The sequence below is a fragment of the Myxocyprinus asiaticus genome, chromosome 30 (genome assembly GCF_019703515.2).
Source record: "Myxocyprinus asiaticus isolate MX2 ecotype Aquarium Trade chromosome 30, UBuf_Myxa_2, whole genome shotgun sequence".
Classification (NCBI taxonomy): domain Eukaryota; kingdom Metazoa; phylum Chordata; class Actinopteri; order Cypriniformes; family Catostomidae; genus Myxocyprinus; species Myxocyprinus asiaticus.
In genome coordinates this window covers 14,857,027-14,882,918 of record NC_059373.1, presented here as the reverse complement: position 1 = coordinate 14,882,918, position 25,892 = coordinate 14,857,027, and the positions used below count along the sequence as shown (strand labels likewise).

Below are 25,892 nucleotides of genomic sequence, written 5' to 3'. Positions count from 1 at the left end.
AGTGCATTTTGTGGTTAGGTCTATTTTTCTTGTGCTTTTTTACAGTAGACCAATTGATTGTGCTGATGATAATTATAGTATATAACACTTTCTTTGTCTCTGATGGTTGGGGTGTCTCACAGGCTGCTTGTATCCCAGTGTTACTCAGTAATGGCTGGGAGTTACCCTTCTCTGATGTCATCCAATGGAACCAGGCAGTCATCGAGGGCGACGAGAGACTGTTGCTACAGGTAACAAGCCTTCCGTATGGGACTATTTGCTAAAAATAGTGGAAATGGGTTTTATTTCTTGGAATGGAACATAAGGCCATTAATTAAAGCATATGTAGGTACTTGACAAATTATATTGATGTAGGGGGTTTTCAATTTCATGATTTTGGATATAAATTGATATGAATGTATAAAAGAAAGTGTTTATTTTTAGATGCTGTGACATTCTCTTTAAATATTGAATCACGTTGTATTAAATAGTCATTTTAAATATTTATTTTAGCAGTTTACCCATACACTTAAAGGGATAGTTCATCCAAAAATGAAAATTGTTACCATTTACTCACCCTCATGTTGTTCCAAACCTGTATGACTTTCCTTCTTCGGTGGAACACAAGAGGAAATGTTATGCGGAATGTTAACCTCAGTCACCATTCACTTTCATTGCAATTTTTTTTCCAAACAATGAAACCGAATTGTAACTGAGGCTATCAGTCTCTAACATTCAACTTCCATAATTTTCCTTGAATTCTTCCTTTTGTGTACCATGGAAAAAAGAAAGTCAGATGGGTTTGGAGAGATGTAAGAGTGAGTAAATCACAAAGAACTACAATTTTTGGGTAAACTACTCTTTAAATAATAAAAACACAAGTTTTTCTATCTTCCCTCTTAATATGTCATTATTGAAAAATAAAACCAAGACAGGGTGATCAGAACCCCAATGTGAATTTGCATTGTTTGAAAAAATCAGTTGTACATTTCCCCGCTTTTACATAAATACATGGAAAAATGGGAATACTAATTTAAGAATGTGTGAAGAAAGAAACCACAGAGTGAAACCAAAGACATTAAAATAACAAAGATGCGTAGTAAAACAGTTTATTTGTCATTATATAAAACTAACTGACCACAGAATACTGCAATTGACCAAAATAAAATAATAATAATTAATTAATTAGAAAATGCTGCATAGCTTTAGATGGAGTATAACATTTTGTTTCTGGTAGTGTTTGTGAATTGCCCGAAAGGTACAAATTCCATCCAGGTACACCAATTAGTCTTGCCCGGTGAATTATATGTCACTTTGTTCCCTCAGGTACCATCTACAGTGCGAGCTGTGGGCACTGACAGGGTGCTGGCTCTACGACAGCGCACACAGATGCTCTGGGAGGCGTACTTCTCCTCTGTGGATAAGATCGTACTCACCACACTAGAGGTGAGAGCTGGGTCAGCTTAGATGTGTATATGGCAGCGTGTCTGACAGAGAGGAAGGTTTATCAGGGGAAATTAAATGAGCACAGGAAGCCATACATCATTAGCGCACACTTAGTCCCCTGCCCTTAGGTTAATTGGCAAATGTCGATTTTGTAGAAAATGATGGCGTTGGTACGCCCCCTGCTGGCCAACATTACAACTATCTGCTGAAATTAAAATGAGCTTGAACACTGATCATTGTATGCAGGTATATAGATTAACAAATGCGTTTGCCTTTTATTAACAGAAATGGTGTTAATTGATTTATTTACTATTTGATTTGATCATTATATTTAACTCTGCTGCCCATTTGTCGGACAGATCATAAAGGACAGAGTGTACTCCCACATCTCCAGAAATAAATTCATGTGGAATGCCTTACCTGGAGGGCTGCTGGTTCTGCCCGAGTACTCTACACATCTGGCCCACTACCCGTTCTATTATTTAAACCTTGGTAAGCTTATAACCTTAAAAAGTCATTGTGTAAATGGGATACAATATATAGTGTTTTGCCAATATGTGAAATGAAGTACTGGTGTACTTCTTTGTGCATACTACACAGTATATACCGAATATTGCCTGCATACTAATTTTTGAAAAGTAGAATATGAAACAGTACAGAATATGCAATAATACATGTTTCAAACAGCTGGATTGCTACATTGCTGTCACATGATCTCATTAAATTACATTAATTCCACGAGTGGTGTCCAGTTAAACGAAATTATATTTTGCGTTTTTATCCAAAAATGTATACACTTTTGGCAGTCCGATGAGAAAATGAGCCAAGAAAGAGATGATAAAATGCATGCCTGATATGTTTACAGTTCATTCATACTGAAAGTAGAATGTGAAGTATATTTATGGCAAATATAATAGGTCATCTCTGTATTCCACGCATACAGAAAATTTAGAATGAAAAACAGAAAAACAGAGTGAGTAGTATGGCATGTTATTCCAAACAAGCCATTGTGTACTATGCTATATATTAGTGTACTATATATTAGAATAGAACAGAATAGTATAGTATAGTATAGAATGTATAGTACCTTCATGGCAAGGATGTCTCTGACTCTTTTTCCTTTGATGTAGGGATCAGCCCAGGTCAGGAATTCACTGCTGTCATTCATGCCAACTCACCTCTGATTTCCCAGTCTCAGCCAATCATGAAGCTTCTACAGGTTGTCTCCAAATCAAAATACTGCTCACAGGTAAATAGATAAAACGTCCAGACTCTAGTTGAGCTTGCACCTTTTTCAACTTCACCCTAGTCATCAATGCATATAGATTAATGTGTCTTATTGTATTAAATTGTATTGAATATTAAACATTATTATTACATTAATACTAATTGAAATGGAACTGCATTAATATTTTTGAGCTATTTAATAAGTTTCTAATATTTTTAATTTATTAATAATTGTCTGTTTAATTTTATTATTATTTTTGTTTCCTATTACATTAATAATTAATATGAAACTTCATTAATAAACATTTTTAATTAATATTTTTCTTTTAATTTTAGTATTATTTATATTACATTAATTGTTATTACATTAATACTTGATTAATATGGAACTTCATTAATATTTTTGAGACGTTTAATACTTATTTAATATTTAATAATTTGTTAATATAATTATTAAAATAAAGAATAACATTAAATATTTTATCATTTGTTGACATTACTTATTCATTAATTGTCTGTTTAATTGTGTTATTATTGTTACATTGATTATTATTACATTAATTCTTAATTGATATGGAATCTCATTAACATTTGAGATATTTCAAAAGTTTAATATCTAATAATTTGTTAATATAAATATTTAAAAAATAAAATTAAATATTTTATAATTTGTATCATTTGTTAACATTTCTAATTCATCAGTTCAAAATTTTGCATAGATTTTATTGGACCCCCTCTAGACTGTATAGGCTTGATCTTAAAGACACACCCACACAGAATTTTGTGTGCGACGTGGTGGGTACTCAGGTTTCGTTTTGGCCCAGACTTTGTGTTCTGGGCGATGGGGCAGTCATCGATGTGGGGGATGGCCATATAGAGAACTGGGTTCTGACCTGTGTGATGATCGGCAAGCAGGTTATTTTGAGGGGTTGGAGGTCAGCTGATGCGCCCTCATATCCGGAGTGGTGCACGGAGGTGGGGAGGGTGGCAGCTTATGAGGAGGTGTCATCGGGAAGACGGGTGGCTTGGATATGTTTATACGGAAATTGGGCAGGTATTTGGAGTTTTTGAAGGGCTCTCGGGTGGGGTGTGGAGAGAGTAGTGTAATATAGTTAGTATGATTATTATGTGTGTGTATGTATGTATGTGTGTGTGTGTGTGTATATATATATATATATATATATATATATATATATATATATATATATGTATAATTTATATATATAAATATATATATTATATATATATATGTATATATGTGTGTCTGTTTGATTTTTTATTTCTATATATTTATTTATGTTTGACCACAGGGTTGTTTTTTTGGGGGACGGGGTTTGAATGTTGATTATATATATATATATATATGTTTTGCATTTCATTGCTTTTGTATGATTTAATTAAAAAATGTTAATTACCAACAAAAAAAAAAAACATTTCTAATTCATTAATAATTTTTGTTTAATTGTATTACATTAATTCTTAATTGATATGGAATTTCAATATCTTTGAGATCATTTATACATTTTTTAAAGTTTAATAATTTGTAAACATGTTTTATTCATTAATAAGTTTGTTTAATTTTATTATTATCATCATTATCATCATTATTATAAGAATAAGAAATTTAAACAGAATTTATAAATTAATTAAAAACATGCCAAAAATGTTACATATTAAAAAACTTAAATATCTCAAAAATATTAATGCAGTTCTGTATCAAATGTTAATGTAGTTAGACCATGACGAAAGCCAAGAAAAAGTCACATCAGTCAGTGTGGAGCGTATACTGTGATAGTGTGTTTTCTTGTTTGGGTTTCTTGTCAGATCATTATCCTTTGGAACAGTGATAAGTCGCCCCCTCACCGGAGTAAATGGCCACCTATGCCAGTGCCGCTTATCGTCACAGATGGCAGAAGGAAAGTGAGTATCTAAGTGAGAGTGCAGTCAAGCTGTGTCTGTGAGCAGTGGAGATATCATGCTCTTTCTCTCCCTCTCATGTCTTGCTCAGTTCTTTTCTCTGTCACCTTCACAGACGAGCAGTCGATTTTTGCCTCATGCTGCTATTGAGACAGAGGCAGTTTTGAGCCTGGATGAAGACACGGTTCTCTTGACCAGTGAGGTAAACTATAAATCCAAACACCTCCTGCTTGTAGATGCTACTTAAATAAATCTAGAGTCTTTGCCCTATTAATAAGTGGTGCTTCACCATGTGGTGCTTCAGCCTCACCATTACTGTACTGTATTTACAAACAAACAAACAAACCCCTTACACTAAGTATTAAACTTTGGTAAGTAACTTGTCCCATGGTTCAACGGACATGAATTATACCTCAAATCATGCTGCTTTTTGAGGAAAGGTGACTTAAACCAGATTTTTGTCTGGTGGATGATAAAAGAGAGAAAGAATCCTTTAGCTCAAGCCATATTTAGAGAACAGAATAGCATAGAGACTTTGGGGTGGGCTGTTTGACTTGGCCCACTAAGTAACCACCCGGAACACCCTACAGATCAATTTGCAGACACATGCAGATCAATTTTGCTTTCGTTATGTGGCGGAGATTCCCAGAGAGAAATCAGATCAGATAAAAGTGGTCAAGTATAGCCAAGTCATATTGTAATTTGTGTTTTTCTGCTCTAATCTCACACTTGCAGATCAATTTTGCTTTCCATGTGTGGCGCAGCTTCCCAGAGCGGATTGTTGGCTACCCTCCCAGAAGCCATTTCTGGGACCCTGTGAAAAAAGCCTGGAGCTACACCTCTAAATGGACCAACGAGTACTCCATCGTCCTCACTGGAGCAGCGTTCTATCACAGGTAATTGACTTCAGCTCACATACCCTGACAAGACAATGTTTACATCTTGTCTATCATGCTTGATCAAGCCATTGAATATATGCGGGTACTGTGCTCTTGACTATGTGCTAAAATCTTTGTTTCTTACAGATACTACCATCACCTGTTCTCTCAGTACCTCCCCTCCTCTCTGCGTGTGCTGGTGGATCATACCTCTAACTGTGAGGATATCCTAATGAATTTCCTGGTCTCCTCTGTGACACACCTGCCACCCATTAAAGTGGCACAGAGGAAGCAGTACAAAGACATGCCCGCTCTGCAGGTGAGGCCAGAGCCCAAGCTAATTTTGTACTTCAATTCACAGTCACTATATGTGGGTTTGTACCAACTACTTGACTAGTCAATCATTTCTGCCACCAGTGGATGTGTTGGGTTTGTGTCGAGTATTTATGGATCACATGACCTCAGTTGTGCTTGTTCTATTTGGTAACAGAAGGAGAATAATTCCTGTTCACAAACTGCGTGGGCATAGATGCAGCATCATGCAAAAATTTAAGTTCTCAGTTGCCAATGCCATTGTAAAAAATTATTCACAATCATCTAGTGTCATGGATGTATTTTTCAACTTCTTTTTTTCTCGGTCTCCTCTCAGGGCACTAAGATGGCGCCATGGGCAAACCCTGAGCACTTTACCAAGAGGCAGGAGTGCATCAACACGTTTGCAAGCTGGTTCGGTTACATGCCTCTAGTGCACTCTCAATTTCGCATGGACCCTGTACTCTACAAGGATCACGTGTCTGTCATGCGCAAGAAGTACAAAGACCTGGAGCGCGTCTGAGCCAAGCTAACAGCTGGACACACAGAACAGACTGAGAGAGGAGACAGGTCACAGACTGATACTGACACTGGTGGGGAAATCCTCCACTAACACAGAAAGAGTCTGATGACCACCACTTCTGGCTTGTGGTGGCCAATCAGTGGACAGGAGAGGGGTATTTACCTCTTATGGCCAGTTCTCTAAATGTGATTGACAGCTTCATGTATTAATTCACTTAAGAGTGAAAGCAAAGCAGATCTGTCAATCATTCCAGCTGCTGTTTTACTGGAGAAGAGTTTGTAGCATAATGGGTGCCTAGCAGGCTGCTAACGGTGCTGTGGACTAACAAGCAAGGGGAGTGACAAGTAACTGACTAATGATGTGAAAACAACGTGACCAATAAAGTAATTCTGAAATGCAAACTGTGAGGGAGAATTTGTGAACATACACTTTTATTTTTAGGTTTCGTGCAACAATGCCCAGAAACCAAGGGTAGCTGACAAATAAAATGGACATAAACAAGAGAAAAAATAAATGTATATATTATAATATTATATTATTATATTTTATATTAGAACACATTTATATATTTATATATAAATATACTGTATGTACTTACCAAGCACTTAGGAACACCTACTTATTCATGCGATTATCTAATCAGCCAATCCTGTGGCAGCAGTGCAATACATAAAATCATGCAAATACAGGTCAGAAGCTTCAGTTAGTATTCACATCAACCATCAGAATGGGGAAAAAATGTGATCTCAATGATATTAATTGTGGCATGATTGTTGATGCCAGATGGGCTGGTTTGAGTATTTCTGTAACTGCTGATCTCCTGGGATTTTCACACACAACAGTCTCTAGAACAGGGGTCAGCAACCTATGGCACGCGTCCCAGTATTGGCACGCGGAGGGGTAATCACTGGCACGTCAGCAACGGCAAGACAGATTTTATTTACATAAATTACCTGTATTCCAATCTACATCTTGATGTAATCCTTTCTCATGATCATGCAGCGTGTTTTCATGGGAGGCTAAACAAAAAGTTAAAATGTGATGAGACTGCAGTATACCGAACAGATTCGCGCATCATGAGCCGGCAGTGCTTCACTTTCGGTTAATCACGCGAGTAAATGTGCCCGCTTTGCTTCGGGTGACAGCCTATATTCCGTGTTTCATTTGTTTCTTTTTACTTTCAGAACAATACGTGATGTAATAAGGAAAACACCACTATTAATCCTTGAGATTTCCAACCCAGCATACAGGTACACCATCCTTCAAATATCATTTGTAAAGAAAAATAAATGATTAAATTAGAAAAATGCGAAACAGAAACACTTTCAAAAGTCTTAGGCACATAAGATGTTTCACAAAAACATTTGTCTTAAGATGGTTATTTATATCTGCTACTTTAGAGTGTCAATAGGACATTTTATACTCCCAAACATTACTTTTTCAAATAGAATAGAACAGAAGAACAGGGAGCCCTGCAACAGATGGCATGGCCCTCACAGAGCCCCCACTGAACATCGGGTCAGTCTGGGATTACATGAAGAGACAGAATAAAAGAACTGTGGTGAATTCTCCAAGAAGCTTGGAACATCCTATCTGTCAACAACCAATAAAAACTGTGTCCAGGTGTAAGTAGGAGAATTGGTGCTGTTTTGAAGGCAAAAGTGTTCACACCAAATATTGATTTAGCTCTTTTTCTGTTTACTGGACTTTGTATGATGTTAATTGATTAATGAAAACTATTTATGTCATTTTTTATTGTTATTTTTTGAAAGTTTTTCACAAGTGCCTAAAACTTTTGCACAGTAATGTGTATATATATATATATATATATATATATATATATATATATATATATATATATATAAATAAATAAATAAATTACATTTACATTTAATTTTGAATTTATAGGAATGCCAAAGGAAAAGTGTATGTTTATAGATGGTGGTAAACAATTTCGAAGAGGCAAATTTCCGCAAATTCAACATTTTAATTAATTGTGATTCACTTTAAAAATAAGCCATGATATTAATCATTATTAAATTAAATTGATCCATTGACAGCCCAATTTGTCTGCAAGACAAGCAACTGCATCATATTGATTTGTAATCTGTTTAGTATTTCCGTAAAAACAAAAATCACATAGGACCAAAAAAGTTATTTTTATTTTTTATTTTGTATAAAAACAGGTATTAAACTTTAGTTTACAAAAAAACTAAAACTAAAAAAAATTACAACCCTACAATTCATTAGATACTTGTTTAATGTTCCCTCACCCAGAAAGAAGAATCAGAAGTGTAATACAGAACTCAGAGAAACTGCAATCACACTCAATCTAAACACACACCATCCTGAATATGTATCTGCTGAGGACCAAGAGTGTGAAACACATCACACAGATCAATACACAAAGGCCTATACTGTAAGCACTATAATTTAAAATAAATAGGTCTGTGCTGCTCATTTATCATGCCAACAAAATGACTTAACATTACTGCCATTTTGCTCAAACTGATCCTCATTCAGTGCTTTGATAAAGCAGTAATTATCAGTGCTTTGGGATTTAACACTGTAAATGAGGCAAGACCACAAAGAGCTGCTAAGTCTGATCTCATTCGTCAAGATGAAATATTATGTGACTAGCACCACCAGTGAACAAAAGACAATCTATTATTCTTTGCTGCCTGTGTGAGAGCACCAGTACTTGTGTAGGAAGATGAAATAAGAAGAATTGACAGAAGCTGGTCAGAAGGGTATTACTGTCATTTTCGCATGGTGAGCATGGCATTGACGTCCCACAGCAGGTTCCTCATCTGGTCCATTAGCACCTTCATCTCCTGGTTCTTCTGCCTCACTTTCTGTTAAAAAACACATGATATGACAAGCTCAGCACACTGTTACTACATGTATCATATGTTCCGTCTAAACGTGAGCTTAGAATGGGCATAAGCTTGATGAGCATAGGTTCTACCCCAAATGAAAGAGCATGTTCGGTATATCAATTTTTTGCAACTTTAGAAATATTCTATGCACAATGGCAGGAATTCAGTGGAATAACATCATTACCGGTATTATGTTCACTGGAAGAATTGATGCATGAACTGTATTTAACAAACCTCTAAAACTTCCTGTCTTTCCTGAATAATCGCTGGGCTGCATGGCTCCACCCTCACAGGAGCAATCTCCTCTCCCATATAAGGAACCAGCTGGACCAATGCACAAGGATGGAAACACACACATTGTGTTAATGATATGCAAAAGACCATAATGTTGGTGTTAATGGGTGGCAGTCACAACCTATTGAACAATAAAAGTGCATCAAAGGGAACAGAGCATTGAGAACAGCTGTCATTCAAATCCACATAGAATTATGGCTGCCAAAGTTTACATGTTAACGTTACATGAATGAGATTAATTACATTCGTTTAATGCTGTTAAATCTACCAGATTTATCTGGTATCTAGAATCTAATAGTTTTAACTTTCAGACAAGACTTTGTCAAGCTAACATCAAAGTTTATCTTGACAAATCTAGTTCAAATTTAGTCTGCAAATTTCAGCATAAAGGTTTGACTTGACCATGATCTTGTAGCCTATTTCACCACTAAGCATTTTTGACTCTACTCGTCACATTGAGCTTTCTGGAAGAACAGAGACTCTGTAAAAAGTCTTGCTTATTGCCACTCTTAAGGTTTTATGTTGAGTCTCTCAGCTAACAGTTAAAAAAATAAAAATAGTAAAGCTAATAGCTAGACTTCATTGTTTTTGCTGGCTGCTACTGGTAAGTACTGTCTTAAAGGTGCTGTAAGTGATTTATTTATTTTTTTTACAAAAAGACAAGCAGAAAAAGATTCTTTTTTTCCTGTCAGATTTCACTTGTATAGGTGCCATGAAATATTACACCTGTCTCTGTAACAGGCCTACGCTGAGTAAACAGCAGGGTAAAAGATGTCTGTGGGTGGCAGTCAGATCGCTTGTTTATCAGAAGACTTTCTGTCTTTCAATCATTGTGTGCAATTCACAGGGCAGCCCATATATAATAAGTGCCGGTATGGGGTCCTGCTCAGTGAAAAGGATTTAAATATTGATTTGTTTCCCACCCACACTTATCATATTGCTTCTGAAGTCATGGTGTTAACCACTGGAGTCGTATGGATTACTTTTATGCAGCCTTTATGTGCTTTTTTGAGCTTCAAAGTTCTGGCCATCTTTCACTTGCATTGAATGGACCAACAGAGCTTAGAAAGTCTTCTAAAAATCTTAGTTTGTTTTCTGCAGAAAAAGTCACACAAATCTGGGATGGCATGAGGGTGAGTAAATGAGAGAATGTTAATTTTTGAGTGAACTATTCCTTTAAGTAAAGTCTAATTACTCTCTGAATTAGTAAATATTGTAGGTTGATAGTAACTCTGAAATATTGATATAGATTTACATGTAAAGTTACATGTTGTAACAGTTTTACTTTGAGAAGATATGAGATGAAATGTGATATATTTGGTGGGCAGTTTTTATTTTTGTTTTTATGCATGCAAAAAATATGTAATTTCATATTGCACAGTATTAACAGGAATTTAAGATTTGCATCAAGTACATATTCATGTTAATCCCCCACATTTTGGAATATCTAAATATATAATAAAGCTTTTTGGCTTTATATGTATTGAACATATCAACAACATCTTGCAAACATTTTCATGATCGACCTTTTTTTTATTTTATTTTTTTATGCATCTTGAAGACAATGTTGGTGTAAGGCTGCACTAATTCTTCTTCTGAGTTTGGATCAGATTTCCTTCTGATATTCATTGTATATCACTTGGAAATGCGTTTTCACAAGACAATTACAAAATTTAAAAGGGACCATCAATTTGAAACTAATTAAAGCAATATGGTTTAAATTATGTCAGCCTGAATCAAACAACAGATAATGAAAACAGCTGAATAAGAATGTACACAGGAGCAAGTCAGCTGAATCAGTCTTAGATCATTTGACTCTCACATTAAAAAAAATCATACTTTGTGATGAATCAGAATGATTACATCTTAAATCTTCCTCCAGCCAATTTAAGTCTTTATTTTTTGCCTTCCATTGAGCAGTTAAACTACCATTTGGCAAATTGATAATTCTAAAAATAATTTCTTGACTTTATAAAAACAGATCTAACAGTACCAGTATATCTATGCAGGCACCAAAAACTGTAACTAACATTTTTATGATATGAATATCAGTCATGACTCATGAGGCCACGCACAATAAATCCTTACTTTAACTTAAAGTGACACACTATAGATGTCTTTCCTAACTTAGGGACACTAAATAACCAGTTAATCCATTATGTCAGTAACAAAAAGTTCTTGCAAAAAGCAGGCCACCATAGAATAGCATTTACAGCAGGACACCTAAATTTACATTTAAACCATAGGCTGGGTTTGCCATCTAGTGTTCACCACAAGAGCTGTACAAACTATAAACTACAAATATAAAATGCCATATGTATATATATATATATATATATATATATATATATATATATATATATATATATATATATATATATATTAACAAATGTAATGTCTTCAAAAGATAGATCAGACAGACTCACTTCAGCTGGAGACTCTTGGAGGTCGGTTGTCATCTCTACACAGCGCTCATACAGCAGACGCAGCTTACGGAAGAGCAGTGTCAGCTGCCGCAGATGCTCCTGCAGTTTCCCAAAGCGGTCCTGATATGCTGCCTGGCTCTGCGTCACACCATTGGGCAGCTAGAGGAGACCAAACCACATTATAAAAATAAAAAAAAAAACACACAATTCAAGTATGCCAATTCCTCAGACGAACTAGTTATGTTTAGTCTGCAAAGATTCTATGTTAAGTTCATTATCCTTTTAAGAAAATTTGCTTTGAGTATTTTGAGAATATATATATTTGTTTACATTAACTTTGACATTTACATGTTTACAAGCATACATACAGTATTTTAAAAGGACAGTTCATTTAAAAAGGAAAATTCTGACATCATTTACTGACATTCATGTTGTTAAAAACCTTGTGACTTTCTTCCATGGAACACAAGACAAGAAATTTGAAAGAATTTTGACACTGCCCTTTTTACCCATTCAATGAAAGTGAATTGTGACTGAAGCTGTCAGTACCCAACTACATTACTGCTTAATATCTTTTTTTGTGTTCCACAGAAGAAAGAGAGTTACGTGGGTCTGGTACAACATGAGGGAGAGTAAATGATGACAGGATGTCCATTTTTGAGCAAACGGTTCCTTCAAGAAATAAGAACTGAGACTTTGTGGTCAAACTGCCTTAATGCTTCCTCTTGAAATTCAGTATCATAATCGCAGCAGGAATAAATCTGTTCCCTTGGTTTTTAACTCAAGTGCTCTACTAAAAATAGCGCAGATGGGTGCAAGAACATCAAGCAGAGCAGCTGAATGAAACTGAATGGCATCTCCGTTTCTGAATTGTAACTTGACACCACGTCTTTTAAAAGCTGCGTGATAAACATGACAACGGTCAAAGACATCTGTGTAATGCATGTTATATGCACAAAAAACTTCAGAATAGTTCAGATTGGTCCCCTTTGGTGTTCAGGAATAGTTAGTCACACTAGACCAGTATCTCTTCCTCTCTGTTTACGATACAAACTAAACACCAGTGGGTGGGGCCAAGTGTGCGATGACACATGTTGTGGGGCATGTAAATACAACTAAGCAATGTCTTGTGATGTCACGAGACAAGATGTTTCAAACAGGTGGGAACTATAAATGCTCTTTTTGGACTGGGGAGGAAGTTTTGAGTTCTGAAATTTACAGTATGTTTTTATAGTACAGTTAGCTCTTATATGTCTAAATATCAAGGGAAATGTGATTTTCCATTTCATAACTCCTTTAACATTTCCTGTCACTAGCTAGCATATCCCTAAAAAAGTTTCATTTTAGTTATTTTGACATGTTATATTTTGTTGGGTTTACTTGATTCAGTTAGGTTCTATCTACTCCAAGAATTTAAATTGAAATTACATAGTAATTTTAATTTAACAAAACTCATTTCAAACATGTAGAACCAAGAGTTATTTTTTGGATTGCTCTCAACTGGCATGTTATCCAGGTCATCATATATCTAGGTCACCTCATAACGAAGCCAGTAGCAAAACATCTTAAAAAATGAGAAACAAATCCAGTTGACTAGAATAACTGTCTACTAGTCATGTTTTGACATAGATGCCTCATGGAGAATATTCAAGAACACAAACCCACCTGAGTGGCTCGTGCGATCTGGAAGATCTCCATTGTGCGTGTGACAATGTCCTGGACAGTCTCCTGACCGATGCGACACAGGTAGACGGGAGAGATTTCCCGTAGGGCACCTTGTGGAGGCATGCCCGGCTGCGCAGGGCCAAGGCCAGGGGGCATGTGTGCCTGCGGCTGCTGCTGCTGTTGAGGGGGCATGACAGGCATACCTGGACCCAGACCCTTCTTTGGGATTGAAGCAGACATCTAAAAACAGAGAAAATTACTAAAACAACTTTACTTAGAACAAAATTGAGCCTGCGTTTCTGTTCATCTAATCTTTTAATATACATATAGTTTTACTCATTTTCAAGGATAACAAGATGAAACAGAGTGAAGGAAACATCACCCATCACAACCACAGATAGCAATACTGTATATAATAATAAATGTGTGTGTGTGTGTGAGTATGTGTGTGAGTATATATATATATATATATATATATATATATATATATATATGTGTGTGTGTGTGTGTGTGTGTATATGTATATATATGTGTGTATATATATATATACACACACACACACGTATACGTACACACACACACACACACACACACACACACACACACACACACACACACACACACACACACATATATATATATATATATATATATATATATATACACACATACATACACACATATACACACACACACACATATATATATATATATATATATACACACACACACACACCCCTCATGCCACCAAAATAGCACTAACCTGCATCTCAGAATAGCATTCTTTTCACTTTTGAGATCTAGTCTCTGCCTAAAAGGTTTACTGTGCAAGCTGAAGAGATGATTTTTAGTGTCCTTTTTCACACAGTTCAGTTCAGAATGTTTAAGTGTCTCTCCAAGACAGCTGGTTTTTACTGCCTTCTTTATTTTTGCCAAGAGGCCTTGAACATAGTGATATCTTTTCACACTGTTCACTTCTGAGCCCTTCTTCAGACCAGTGTACACTTTGACTGCCTTTTTATCTAGGCATTGAACAGATCAACTGTTCCCCTGTCTCTTGTTTGGTAATGTGGACAGCCTCCCAATGTCTTTCTGCCCACACCATCTGTCCTCCCTGACCAGGAAATTATATCATCACAGGCAATTAAAATTTGGGGGGTTAATAATTACACATAAAACTATTTAAAATATTTCAATTTAGGCATATGATTTCTCAAATGCTGCGTTTTCATATTTGTCTGTAATCTTTACTTCTATTTATTTATATTTTTACTCTATTTCTTAGCTTTTTCAAACAGTCAGATGTCTCTGATCTGCCGATCCCAATTCGGATCTCATTCGCGGTCCCAGACCCTGTTATCTTGTGCACAATTATTCAAAGAAAATCCAAAAATTTGTTGGAAAAGGGAAAATCTCATCCACATTGCTAAATAGTTCTTTGAGATCCTGTGCAGACCTGTAAGAGGAATGTGCCGGAGAATCCCCAGTCCCAGACACGCTCTTCCTAGGTGAAAGAGTCCCCAGTCGGCTCTCAGTATCTTTAGGGGAAGAGATTCCCAGTCACTCCCAGCAGGGTCCCAAGGATTCTTGTCCGTGACACCAAAATTGTGAAAGAATTGTCTAAGAATAATGCATGAAATCAGATTTTCTCTTTTCCAAAGTTTAATTGCAATATGACTAGGAGAGTTCACAGCAGAAGTCTCAATAAGACAAAGGGTACATTACATTGCAAAACAAAGAAACATTTACTTGTTATATAAATGTCAAGGCTAAGAATGACCTCACGCTTCATTCCCTCCCATTTCTCTCTGTCCTGTGCTCAGTCCACCTTATCTGAGTTTTTTCTCAGCACATTGTTTAGAAGTCCACTCTATTCTATATACATACACACATTTTTTTTTCCCAAAGTAGCGGAGAACATGTAGTCTGGATTACATATTCAGATTACAAAAATCGAGTACTTGTAATTGGATTATTTTGCATTTCATAATATGCATAATGAAATTATAGTTACTTTTATGAATTACATTACCAATCAGCCAACAGCAATAACTAGTGTGTAATTTACTAATTATGTCCCTAAATTTTAAAAACGTGGTCTGAGCCAGAGCCTGAAATAGCCTACATGTGATAGGTCTAGCCAGGTGGTACTACATACATTGAACAGTACGTTCTGTTCCTAATTTGGCCACATACAAAAATAATTTGACTTTTAAAGAGACAGCAGGTAAAAAAATTAATTGAGAAATGCAATCTTTGCCTAAGAAATATGATATCCATTGAAAAGGACTTGACATCCAATCTTAAGAAGAATTTGGAGGTTCTGTATACATGTTTATAAGGTACAATGGGGTTTCCCCAAAAACACTAAATGACAACAAAAACTACCACAGTACATTCCTAAACACCTGTTTGTCACTACGCACTGTGAAATGTTCCTCATCCATGAGATCACTGCATGTAATGTCTAAAGGTTGATTTTGAGCTAATCTGAATTCATATTTAATACATTTAAAATGTGCATGTTATCAAAAAAAATTGTATATAATGAAAATCCCAGGAATTATCACATTTATTTTGAGACAAAATACTTATTTGACATTTTCAGTTTTGTTCAAGGTGATTAAATCCAATTTTTTTCAATAACTGTCAAGTAAGTGAAAGGATAGTATTTGGGGTAAAAAGTCCCTCTGTTACAGGGGCTAAAGGTCCCTTTTAAACGCATTGTTTTTGTTAAGTGGAGGGAATAGATTTGTTATAACGGGGTTGCTGCAGAGTTTTTAAAATCAAATGTAAGACTTTTAAAGACCTTTTTCAAGTTCTGAACAAATCAAATTAATACCATATCCCCATATTAAAATAAACCCACACAATCTCAAAATAAATCATGTATCACAGACTCTTACTTAAACAGGCAGGAGCACACATTCAACATGGCCTTAACAATACTTATCAGTAAAACTCAAAAAGTTAAAAATACTCAAGACATGTTTTCCACATACAGTATATCACATTAAAATTGGTTTATGTACCATTATATAAATAAATACAAATTGGAGGTCAACCGATATTGGATTTTGCTGATATGATAATGTGTTGAACGAAGGGCAAATAATCTGCCAATAGTTTTTAAAATTGGTAGCCTATATTAAACGTTCTTAGTCTTCCTGTGATGGGGAGGGCCAGACAGAGGCTACAAGAGTCTAAATTTAATTAAATTCCAGATGCAGTTTATGGTGCAACAAAAATATCAATAAGCAGGGGGAGAGAGAAAAAAAAAAAAGATTTTATACATAGCACAGAAATTTTTACTTTAAAGGCTGAAATATACAAGGGACGCTTATTTTGAAATGTTTTTGCTTCACCACTTCCAGCTGCTCATTCAAACAGATAATTTGGGAAATAGGGAAAGGGAAATAAAATGTGCTCTCCTACAGTAATCTACAACATATTACAATATAAACAGTTAAAAGTAAACACCATCATATTTCATCAACACTACATCATTATCATCGACAGTTGATCTTTAGTGATTGCTTGTCATAAATTTCCAATATGGCTTGATTATTGTGAACTGAAAATACAGAAAATACAACAGTGCCGAGTTTTCACTTTGAAGGAAGCAGCGCACGCATTTATTTCATTAAATCGTATTCTTTTGAAGTTTGATAATCACATTAGGTCATATCACGAAGACATTTTAAGACTTTTTAAGGATCCGCAGGAACCCTGTATAAAGAATGTTCAAAGTGTGCTCATAGTGACTGCAGGGGTGGAGCTAGGGTGTGGCCAGGGACCATGGACCTAATCCTGGCCACCCAACTCGCAATTGTCATTTTGGTCATTTTTTGTCTTGGGCACAATTTAGTGCCAACCCTGTGAAAAACTCCTGGCTCCGCCCCTGAGTGACTGATCCAATCATAATGGAGATTCGTTTGTATATAGAATACTTTTTTTTTCTCCCCAATTTTGGAATGGTGGCGCTATGACTCGCCTCAATCTGGGTGGTGGAGGACGAATCTCAGTTGCCTCTGCATCTGAGATCGTCAATCCGCGCATCTTATCACGTGGCTTGTTGAGCACATAACTGTGGAGACCTTGTGCGTGTGGAGGCTTCACACTATTCTCCATGACATCCACGCACAACGAGCCCCACCGAGAACCACATTATAGCGACCATGAGGAGATTAACCCTACATAACTCCGGGCCAATTGGTTGCTTAAGAAGCCTGACTGGAGTCACTCAGCATACCCTGGATTCAAACTCGTGACTCCAGGTGTGGCAGTCAGCGTCTTTACTTGCTGAGCTACCCAGGCTCTGTATATACAATACTTGAGATTTTATGAAATGCCAAATGTGATTGAAAATATCAAGAAATGATAAGGCATCTTGCCGTTCAATAAAACACGCTTTTAACACAAATTGTGTTGCTCCATCACTATTCAATAAAAAATAAAGTATTTTTTCAATCTTGATACATTTTGTGACCAGAAAAAAAGCCATTTTTTTCTCAATGTGTGCCTTTAGCCCTGTTGTGCCCTGTTGTACCCTGTATATATATATATATATATATATATATATATATATATATATATATATATATGTTTTACAAAGGAAAGGTGCATACTTGATCCATTTAAAATGAATGATTAGATTTTCATTAAAATATTCAATGATTATTGAATTTAGGTTACTGATTACTGTATATGTTAAGTCATGTAATTTGCAATAAGTAATGGATCACATTCCAGAAGTAATCTGCCCAGCATTGTATGTATGTACATATACTATACACACACACACATATATATATATATATATATATATATATATATATATATATATTATTATTATTATTATTATTATATTTATTTATATTAGTCAAAAGAAAAAAGCTGGGTGTAATTTCTTCTGTTGCATGCTCATCTGAAATTTAATGAGCATTAAAGAGAGGAAATAACATGCTAGGGATTAACACTTGTGCACTACTGTTTAAGATGGACAGCATCAGACAGACGCATGAAACTGAAATGAATGAACTGTCAACGCCGCCCATTCTGTGCTTCAAAATAAGTGTACTGTATTTACTCTGCACTCTGTGGAAATACTCACTGCGCTTATTGTTTTGTTCCTTGTCTTAAGTAGTTGTATTCTAGTAGATAACAGCAAAACCTACTAAAAAACACGGGAGTTCTCCCCTCGCTCGCTTTCAGTTTCAAACAGAGGACCATTATCCGTCACTTGTTTCGTCATTTCCGGTTTCCTGTGCTGCATAAAGGTACCTTTACAACCGTCACAAATAGAAATCCATTATTTTCTGTTTATCAGCAGTCTCGCGTTTAGGCTAACCTCGGGGTAAAAAAAAAAAAAAAAAACATGTTTTTATTATGTGCTTTCACGGAAACACACACAAAGTGAAACTTGACGTTTGTAATAGAGTTACTTGGTAATCGTGAAAATGATTCACAAACAGTTTTGTGCTCAAATAGTGTATGAACAACAGACAGACTTTTAATGTGTTTTTGGTCTTTTATTCCGTTTATCGAAAGCTTTTATTTTGAAATGATGTATTCTTCTTAGTTTCCAGTAAATCTCGCGAGATTTGTCGTGTCGTCTCTCCACGTAGCTTTAACGTGTGTGTACGTTACCCAGGTTTGTTATCTACTTATTCTGTGTTGCAGTAGCCTATAACGGCTAGGTCATTCATATCTCTTGAAAATTGTTTTAATAATGTATTTAGTGTTGAGTCGCTTGCTTCCCAGATGGCCAATTGCTTACTAACAGATTAGTTCTTCCTAATACAATTAAATCACTTTATAACTAAAGCAACGGTCATTTAACATGTGAACGTTTAAACACGTTGCCTGAATATAATGTAGACATGTAATTAAATCCTATGGTTCTTTTGTGTTGTCATCGAATGTGTTTTGCCGCCCATAGTGGAAAATTGTCTGTCTGACACTGATCTAAACTTTAGGCACCATGTGGATGGATTTGGACTAGAACCTGAAGTAGATAATAATGACATGACTTCTGATGCCCAGGTATCTGGTGGCTGTTTATAGGTTGGCACTGAAGATGGCAGAGAATGGCTGTTATCTCAACCCAGAGGAAGTCTCTTCCCAGCACCATCTACCCAATATGGAGCAAAACGGAGCAGATGGGTTCAGTTCTGCACCTGGATCCTGTGGCCTTTCCGCCTCTCAGAGTGAGGTTCTGGAGCGCTGTCTGCATACTCTCGCTCATGCCAAGAATGACAGCCATACTTTAGCAGCACTACTCCTGGTAAGCATCAATGGCTTATCCTCCTCAGCTACATTATACTACCAAAACTGGTTGTTGTTTGCTAGATTAAGTGTCTAGTGTCTTTATCATCATGGCTCAACAATAGAGCGCAACTGTGCCCACCCATTATTTCAGCCATCTTTGTTCCGGAAGTGTTTTTCCCCATTCGTTTTTTTCAGATTTTATAAAAGAGTTCTAAGCCATAGAACAAACCAACCAACTCCGAGGTAAATCATGCCATTACAAACTTTGATATGACGCAGAAAAGTATTTGAAAATCAGACAAAAAGACAAAAGGTACAAGACTATGTATTTACCGTCTTGAACTACAATCCCATGAAGCATTGCGAATGTAATCAAATTACAAACGATGGAAAAAATATGAATTTATTCTTTTAAGGTTGTTGATTATAAGTATAGAAACAGTATATTTTAATTTTATTGTAAAATATTCAGATACAATTAAGTTAATCTTCCTATCCTCTCAAACTACTTACATATTTGTATATAGACCATTTCAAGAATGTAAGCAAAAACAAATGAATTAGAACGGTCCAAACGTATTTCCGGATCCTCTCTTTTTCAAGGTAAGTCAGTCCACAGTCTTTGGAACGCTCTTGGGCAGTATGGGCAGCTGTTTTTCTGTTGATTTTAACATGTCACTAAGGTAACGTTGCCTAATTGGCTTACATAGATGAGGTTTTAGAAATTTCTAGAATGACTTGTGATAGTCTTGGAAACAACAGCTAGAATGGGTTGAATATTATGAATAAATACAGCAAGTCATTTTTTGCACCATGTGCCATTATTTTCTGGCAATTTATAGCTGATATTTAGTTAAATACAGTTTGATTTAGTTTTGATAAAAAGTATGTTGTTATAGAAATATGTATCATATTTGTGTCATGGCCAGTGACAATGCTGGCAGGACAAGTAAAACTGAGCCACTGGGTTGACGGGCCACCCTTCAAGCCCCATAATTTAAGAAAACCCTCAGTAATAAATCCCCTCCAATTATAACTAAAGGATGATTTGCTGTTGGGCCCTGATTTGTAAGCTCTAGTGCAACAGTTTGCTCATTTGTACTGTATCTCTTGTAGATCACAAAGTTGTGTCCAGCAGGCCAGTTAGATAGTGTGACTCTACACCGGATTTTTGAAGCAGTGGGCTTGAATCTGCCCGTGCGCCTCCTGGTTACAGCATTCCGGGGCAGTGACAGCTCCGGGTTGCCCCCGGAGGAGTTGATCTCTCTGGGCACTGCTCTGCTGGCTGCCCTCAGCACAGACCCACAGATGGCTGCTCATCCACAGCTCCTCAGCACGATCCCTCTGATCCTAAGCATACTGGAGAATGGACCCAACTGGACAGACAGACAGCCACAAACACTGGGGAAGGAATCTGAGAAGGATTCGCCATCTCAAACCATGCACACCAATGATGGAGGTGCACATCTCACAGCTACAATTCCACTGACAAACCAGAGATCTTCATTGGACAAAGAAGCATGCACAGATTCCTCAAAAACAAGCAATGCAGATGCGCCGGATCAAGCCTATATATCTAGGCTGGATGAGGCTTTGGCACATGACTGCTACCAAGTTCTCAGCGCTGTGTGTGGTTTACCACAAGGCAAAGAGCAGCTGCTTACCCGCAGTGTGATTCCTGCTCTATGCAGAGCCGTACTCAAGAAACAGACTCTTAGCTTTGAAAAAGGTCTTCCACTGCTGGGTCACCTCCTGTCTTCCAACATAAGAGAGCGGGCTTGGACCAGATACTCTTCTGATCTTTTGTCACTCTTGGGGTCTGTCTCTCAGAACTTCTCCAGAGCTTCAGATCATGATAGATTAGCGATGTGCTCTCAGATACCACAGTTCCTTCCTCCACCAGGGGCTGAATCAGAAAACCAAGAGCTTATGGAGATTGTAGCTAATCTATGGGTTCCCCTGCGACCCTTGGTTCAGGGTAAACTTAGCAAAGAGCAGCTCGGCCCAGTTTTAGTATTATCTGCGTGCCTGTTGGATCTACATGGCTGGGATTCTGTGGGATCTCCTAAATTTTGTTGCCTGCTGGTGAACCGGGCATGTGTGGAGGTAAGGATGGGTCTTGAAGAGCCGCCTGGCACTGAGCTTTCCCCCCAACTGCAGCACACACTTACTGCCTGCTATCGCATCATGGAGGCTGCTATGGAGCAAGCCTGCAGTCAGGGGGTGGTCCCAAATCCTGCCCAACTACAGACAGCCATCACTGGGCTGAGTCTTCAGCAGAGCAGGCAGGTCCTAGGGGTTCTGGAGGAAGCCTTCTCAGCAGTAATCTATTACCTGAAACAGGTGAGATTGTCTCACTAACAACATTCAGCATGTTTACATGCTCATTCTTACATCAGTTATGCTTAAGCCGATAACGCATAAGGTTATTTAAACATCTTTATCAGGGTTAGTTCGGGGTAAGGTTTAAGGTAAAACAATTAACGAAATCTGTAGATTTTTACCCATTATCCCAATTTTGCATTGCATGTAAACACCTTTACCGGCGTTCTTACCAGCTTATCGAATGTGCACAAGTGTTGTGTGCATGCCTGTTTACGTTTTTATGCCAAAAGCAGAGGATGACTCTTAATCTCATGTAAATGGGGTTTTCCTGCGTTGTCAGATTTTTTTTTTGGTAGTTATCAGCATATTGGTGTGCATGCAAACTCTTCGTAAAGACCGTGTGAAATGAACATTTTAGTTTTGTGGCTTTTAGGCCATGTCTGTTAGCTTTCAGGGCTGTGTGCATGTGTACTCCTAAACGTTGACAAAATTAACTTTTAACAGACGCTTTCTAGAATGAGAATGTTCCCTCCCTCTAATAACCTCCTGCCTCCGACTAGCAATAGCAAGTAGAAAATCATGATTCCAGATTTAGTTGTTTCGTCATTTCATGGGGTCCTTAAACATTAGAATTAGGAATAAATATTACTATTATTCCAAGTATAATTGCTTTAAGTGAATGGGACACATCTTTTCCTCTAATGGAATATTAAACATAAATGTGTCTTCTTTAGGTGGACCAGTCCCACCATGATGACCCATTTCTGTTTGCCACGTTCCGCTCCCTCTGTGCTTGGCTTGCTGAAGAAACCTCATGTCTCAAAGAGGATGTAATTAACCTCCTGCCTTTTCTCATTGGCTATGCCAAAAGTCACTTCAAGGGAGGGAGAATAGGCGAAGGGCTTGCTGACTGGATGTCAAACATGTCCATCAACAACAGTTCCCAAGATGGGACATGGCCCAGTGAAGCTGCTTTGAGGTAAGACAGTCAAATCTAGAATCTTTATTTATCGGCATACAACCAGGCCCAGTGTTTTTTTTCATGATATTTTTCTTGATGTCGCCATAAAATGTGTGAGCAACCTAGAATTAAAGGGATAGTTCACCCATAAATAAAAATGCTCTCATCATTTACTCAACCTTATGCCATCCCAGATGTGTGACTTACTTTCTTCTGCTGAACACAAACATAGATTTTTAGAAGAATTTCTCAGCTCTTTTGGTCCATACACAAACATGGACCAAAAAGACTGGGTGCTAAAGTGAATGGGTGCCAAAATTTTGAAGCTCCAAAAATCACGCAAGTCAGCGTAAAAGTAATCCATAAGACTCCAGTGGTTGAATCAATGTCTTCAGAAGCGATATGATAGGTGTGGGTGAGAAAAAGACCACTTTCACATTCTTCTTGTGTTTTTGGTGATTCACATTCTTCATGCATGCTGCCCCCTACTGGGCAGTGAGATGAATCTCAACCAAAAAAGTACTTAAATATTCATCTGTTTCTCGCCCATACCTATCATATCGCTCTTGGATTAAACCAATAGAGTCGTATGGATTACTGTTATGCTGCCTTTATGCTCTTTTTGGAGCGTAAATTTTGGCACCCTTTCACTTGCATTGTATGGACCTACAGAGCTGAGATATTCTTCTAAAAATTATCATTTGTGTTCTGCAGAAGAAAGAAAGTCATACACATCTGGGATGGCATGAGGGTGAGTAAATGATGAGAGGATTTTCATTTTTGGTGAACTATCCCTTTAAGTGCTCATGGTTCTCTCCTGGTTTCTGACCTCAAGTCTGAACCACTACACCACACCATCCACCCATGTGTACCTCATTCTTTTGCATGTTTTGAAGCTATTTGTGACATTTAGGCTGTCCTTATACTAGAGGTCGACCAATATATCGGTTTTACCGATTAATCTGAGCCGATAATTGCTTTTTGGACCTATCAGTTATCGGCAAAAATCAGCAGTGTTAGTTGCTGATAGTTTGTTTCTCCATGGACTCAAAATATGAGTCCCTGGTATTTTGGGCTTGTTTTTAGTTAAAAGTCCTGCATTATGCACCAAATCTTATTTTTTCCTGATTTTGGTTGCACAATAAACTGCATCTGGGATTTTGTTCATTTTGGACTCCTGTTGCCTTTTTGTCCGTGCCTAACACAGTAAGGAAAGACCAAAAAAATAGTTAATGTTCAATACACCGATTTTAAAATCGTCCGATTAATCGGTTATCTGACTTATCCACCTGCTTATTGTTTCGGCAAAATCAAATATCGGTCGACCTCTACCAAGTACCTGACTAAATTGTACACATACTGTACATTCTCCCTGTTAGATATCTTCTTCCTGCGTTGTGTCATCTCTCAGCTGAAGATGGACCGAGGAAAGTTCTTCTTTCTCTGGATACTCCATCACTGCTCGTGGATTTTCTGAGCAAGGGTTGGGGGTCTACAAAAGGTCAGAGTCAGAAAAAAGGGACCCGAGACCCCAGTATGGAAACGACGTGCTCTGCTTTACTCAACTTTGCCATCACTGAGCCAGAACGAGTCAGGTACACAAAAGTCAAAACTTTTGAATTGCAATTTAACGTAGCAAAGATTTTTTTTCTTGAACAACCAACTTAATGCACTGTTCCTCCTCACCCTCTCAGGAGTGATCCTTGTTTTGTTGCTCTGGAGACCATGCTGAGTGAGGCACTACCTGTTCTAATTCATAAGCCACGCCTCTTGGTATTAGCAGCCAACTGTTGCACTTTGGGTCTCATGATTGGCAGACTGAAACCAGCTTCAGCAGGTACACCCACTGGCCTGGCATGAAACCACACACATTATGTAGAATATGATTTTCGCATAGGACTACTAGGTTAGCAGGATGCGCTATTTTAAAGCATGTGTACAATAACAAGTATAAACATCATGTTGCTGCCTTAATGATAGGTTTCCCAAATCTTTGCAGACCCTGCAGAACCTGGGCAGCGTCGTTTCTTCTCCTCGGCTCTGTCTTTTCTCCTGAGTGCTATGCAGGCAGGACAGGCTTCTAACCCAGCACGGATCAGCGCTCTCTGGGAGGAACACTGGGAAGAGGCGGGAGAGCTCTGGAGGCTCAGTCTGCAAGCTCTGGGTGGCTGTGTTAGGGCTCAGCCCTGGATAACCTCCTTGATCAGGGAAGAAGTATGGCTACAGAGCATCTTCACTCTACTGGGATCCAGTGGAAAACTCCCAGACCAACAATCACAGGATGCTCTGGAGGAAGTGCTGTGTGCGATTGCTAAGCAAAGTCCTGTGTGCCGTCAGGACATTAGTGTGTTGTTGAAGACTGCAGGCTGTGGATCTCTTCAGTGTATGCCTCAGCTAAGCAGAATTTTGTTGGACTAACATCTCAATAATTCGCTTAGTTAAAGACTGACAAAGCACATAATATGTTGCCTGTTTGTCATATTAAACATACAAAACATTTGTAATGCAAGCCCTCTGTGGCCAAAGTGTAAATCAGAATGTGGAATAAAAATATTTTTGCTGTTCAAGTGATTTATTGCCATTTTATTAATCATTCTCTTTTGAACCTACTTGTATTTGCATCCACCTCTCAATGTCTTGAGCTGGTATGTCCAGTAGGTGGCGTCGTTACAACAATTTAATTATTCAAAAACCCACAAATGGGTAGTTGACAAATAGTGTTTATGTAGTAAGATTTTAGTTTAGAACTTACCAAGATGTTTAAGTGAAAGTATAATTTAGGTGCTGTGA

General features: G+C 37.3%; 3 protein-coding genes across 7 annotated transcripts in view; 2 read left to right on the top strand and 1 right to left on the bottom strand.

The window, feature by feature from the left end:
- LOC127420630 (exostosin-1c-like) overlaps positions 1 to 6,762 on the top strand; it is a 66,913-nt gene extending 60,151 nt beyond the window's left edge. For both annotated transcript variants that reach the window (XM_051663038.1, XM_051663037.1), the window contains exons 4-12: positions 123 to 230; positions 1,306 to 1,425; positions 1,785 to 1,917; positions 2,556 to 2,674; positions 4,477 to 4,572; positions 4,685 to 4,771; positions 5,305 to 5,465; positions 5,595 to 5,766; positions 6,097 to 6,762. In XM_051663038.1, the coding sequence (XP_051518998.1) occupies positions 123 to 230; positions 1,306 to 1,425; positions 1,785 to 1,917; positions 2,556 to 2,674; positions 4,477 to 4,572; positions 4,685 to 4,771; positions 5,305 to 5,465; positions 5,595 to 5,766; positions 6,097 to 6,282 (1,182 nt within the window). In that variant the 3' untranslated portion in view covers positions 6,283 to 6,762. The remainder of the gene's footprint in view (positions 1 to 122; positions 231 to 1,305; positions 1,426 to 1,784; positions 1,918 to 2,555; positions 2,675 to 4,476; positions 4,573 to 4,684; positions 4,772 to 5,304; positions 5,466 to 5,594; positions 5,767 to 6,096) is intronic.
- Positions 6,763 to 8,470: 1,708 nt separating this feature from the next.
- On the bottom strand, positions 8,471 to 18,790 carry LOC127421436 (mediator of RNA polymerase II transcription subunit 30-like). Of its 2 annotated transcripts, XM_051664482.1 has the most exons (6): positions 18,660 to 18,776; positions 15,003 to 15,166; positions 13,547 to 13,786; positions 11,882 to 12,040; positions 9,396 to 9,485; positions 8,471 to 9,137 (listed from the first exon to the last, which is right to left on the bottom strand). In XM_051664482.1, the coding sequence occupies exons 3-6, from the start codon at positions 13,784 to 13,786 to the stop codon at positions 9,042 to 9,044; spliced, it is 585 nt and encodes a 194-aa protein (XP_051520442.1). In that variant the 5' UTR covers positions 15,003 to 15,166; positions 18,660 to 18,776; the 3' UTR covers positions 8,471 to 9,041. The 2 variants fall into 2 exon arrangements, with proteins under 2 accessions (XP_051520442.1, XP_051520443.1); XM_051664483.1 differs by lacking the exon at positions 15,003 to 15,166 and having other exon boundaries at positions 18,660 to 18,790.
- A 251-nt stretch (positions 18,791 to 19,041) lies between these two features.
- On the top strand, positions 19,042 to 25,669 carry LOC127421435 (neurochondrin-like). 3 transcript variants are annotated; one of them, XM_051664479.1, is made up of 7 exons: positions 19,042 to 19,199; positions 19,592 to 19,832; positions 20,933 to 22,159; positions 22,876 to 23,120; positions 24,482 to 24,697; positions 24,797 to 24,939; positions 25,102 to 25,669. In XM_051664479.1, the coding sequence occupies exons 2-7, from the start codon at positions 19,626 to 19,628 to the stop codon at positions 25,518 to 25,520; spliced, it is 2,457 nt and encodes an 818-aa protein (XP_051520439.1). In that variant the 5' UTR covers positions 19,042 to 19,199; positions 19,592 to 19,625; the 3' UTR covers positions 25,521 to 25,669. The 3 variants fall into 3 exon arrangements, with proteins under 3 accessions (XP_051520439.1, XP_051520440.1, XP_051520438.1); XM_051664480.1 differs by having other exon boundaries at positions 19,077 to 19,199; positions 19,613 to 19,832; XM_051664478.1 differs by lacking the exon at positions 19,042 to 19,199 and having other exon boundaries at positions 19,300 to 19,832.
- The last annotated feature ends 223 nt before the right edge of the window (positions 25,670 to 25,892 follow it).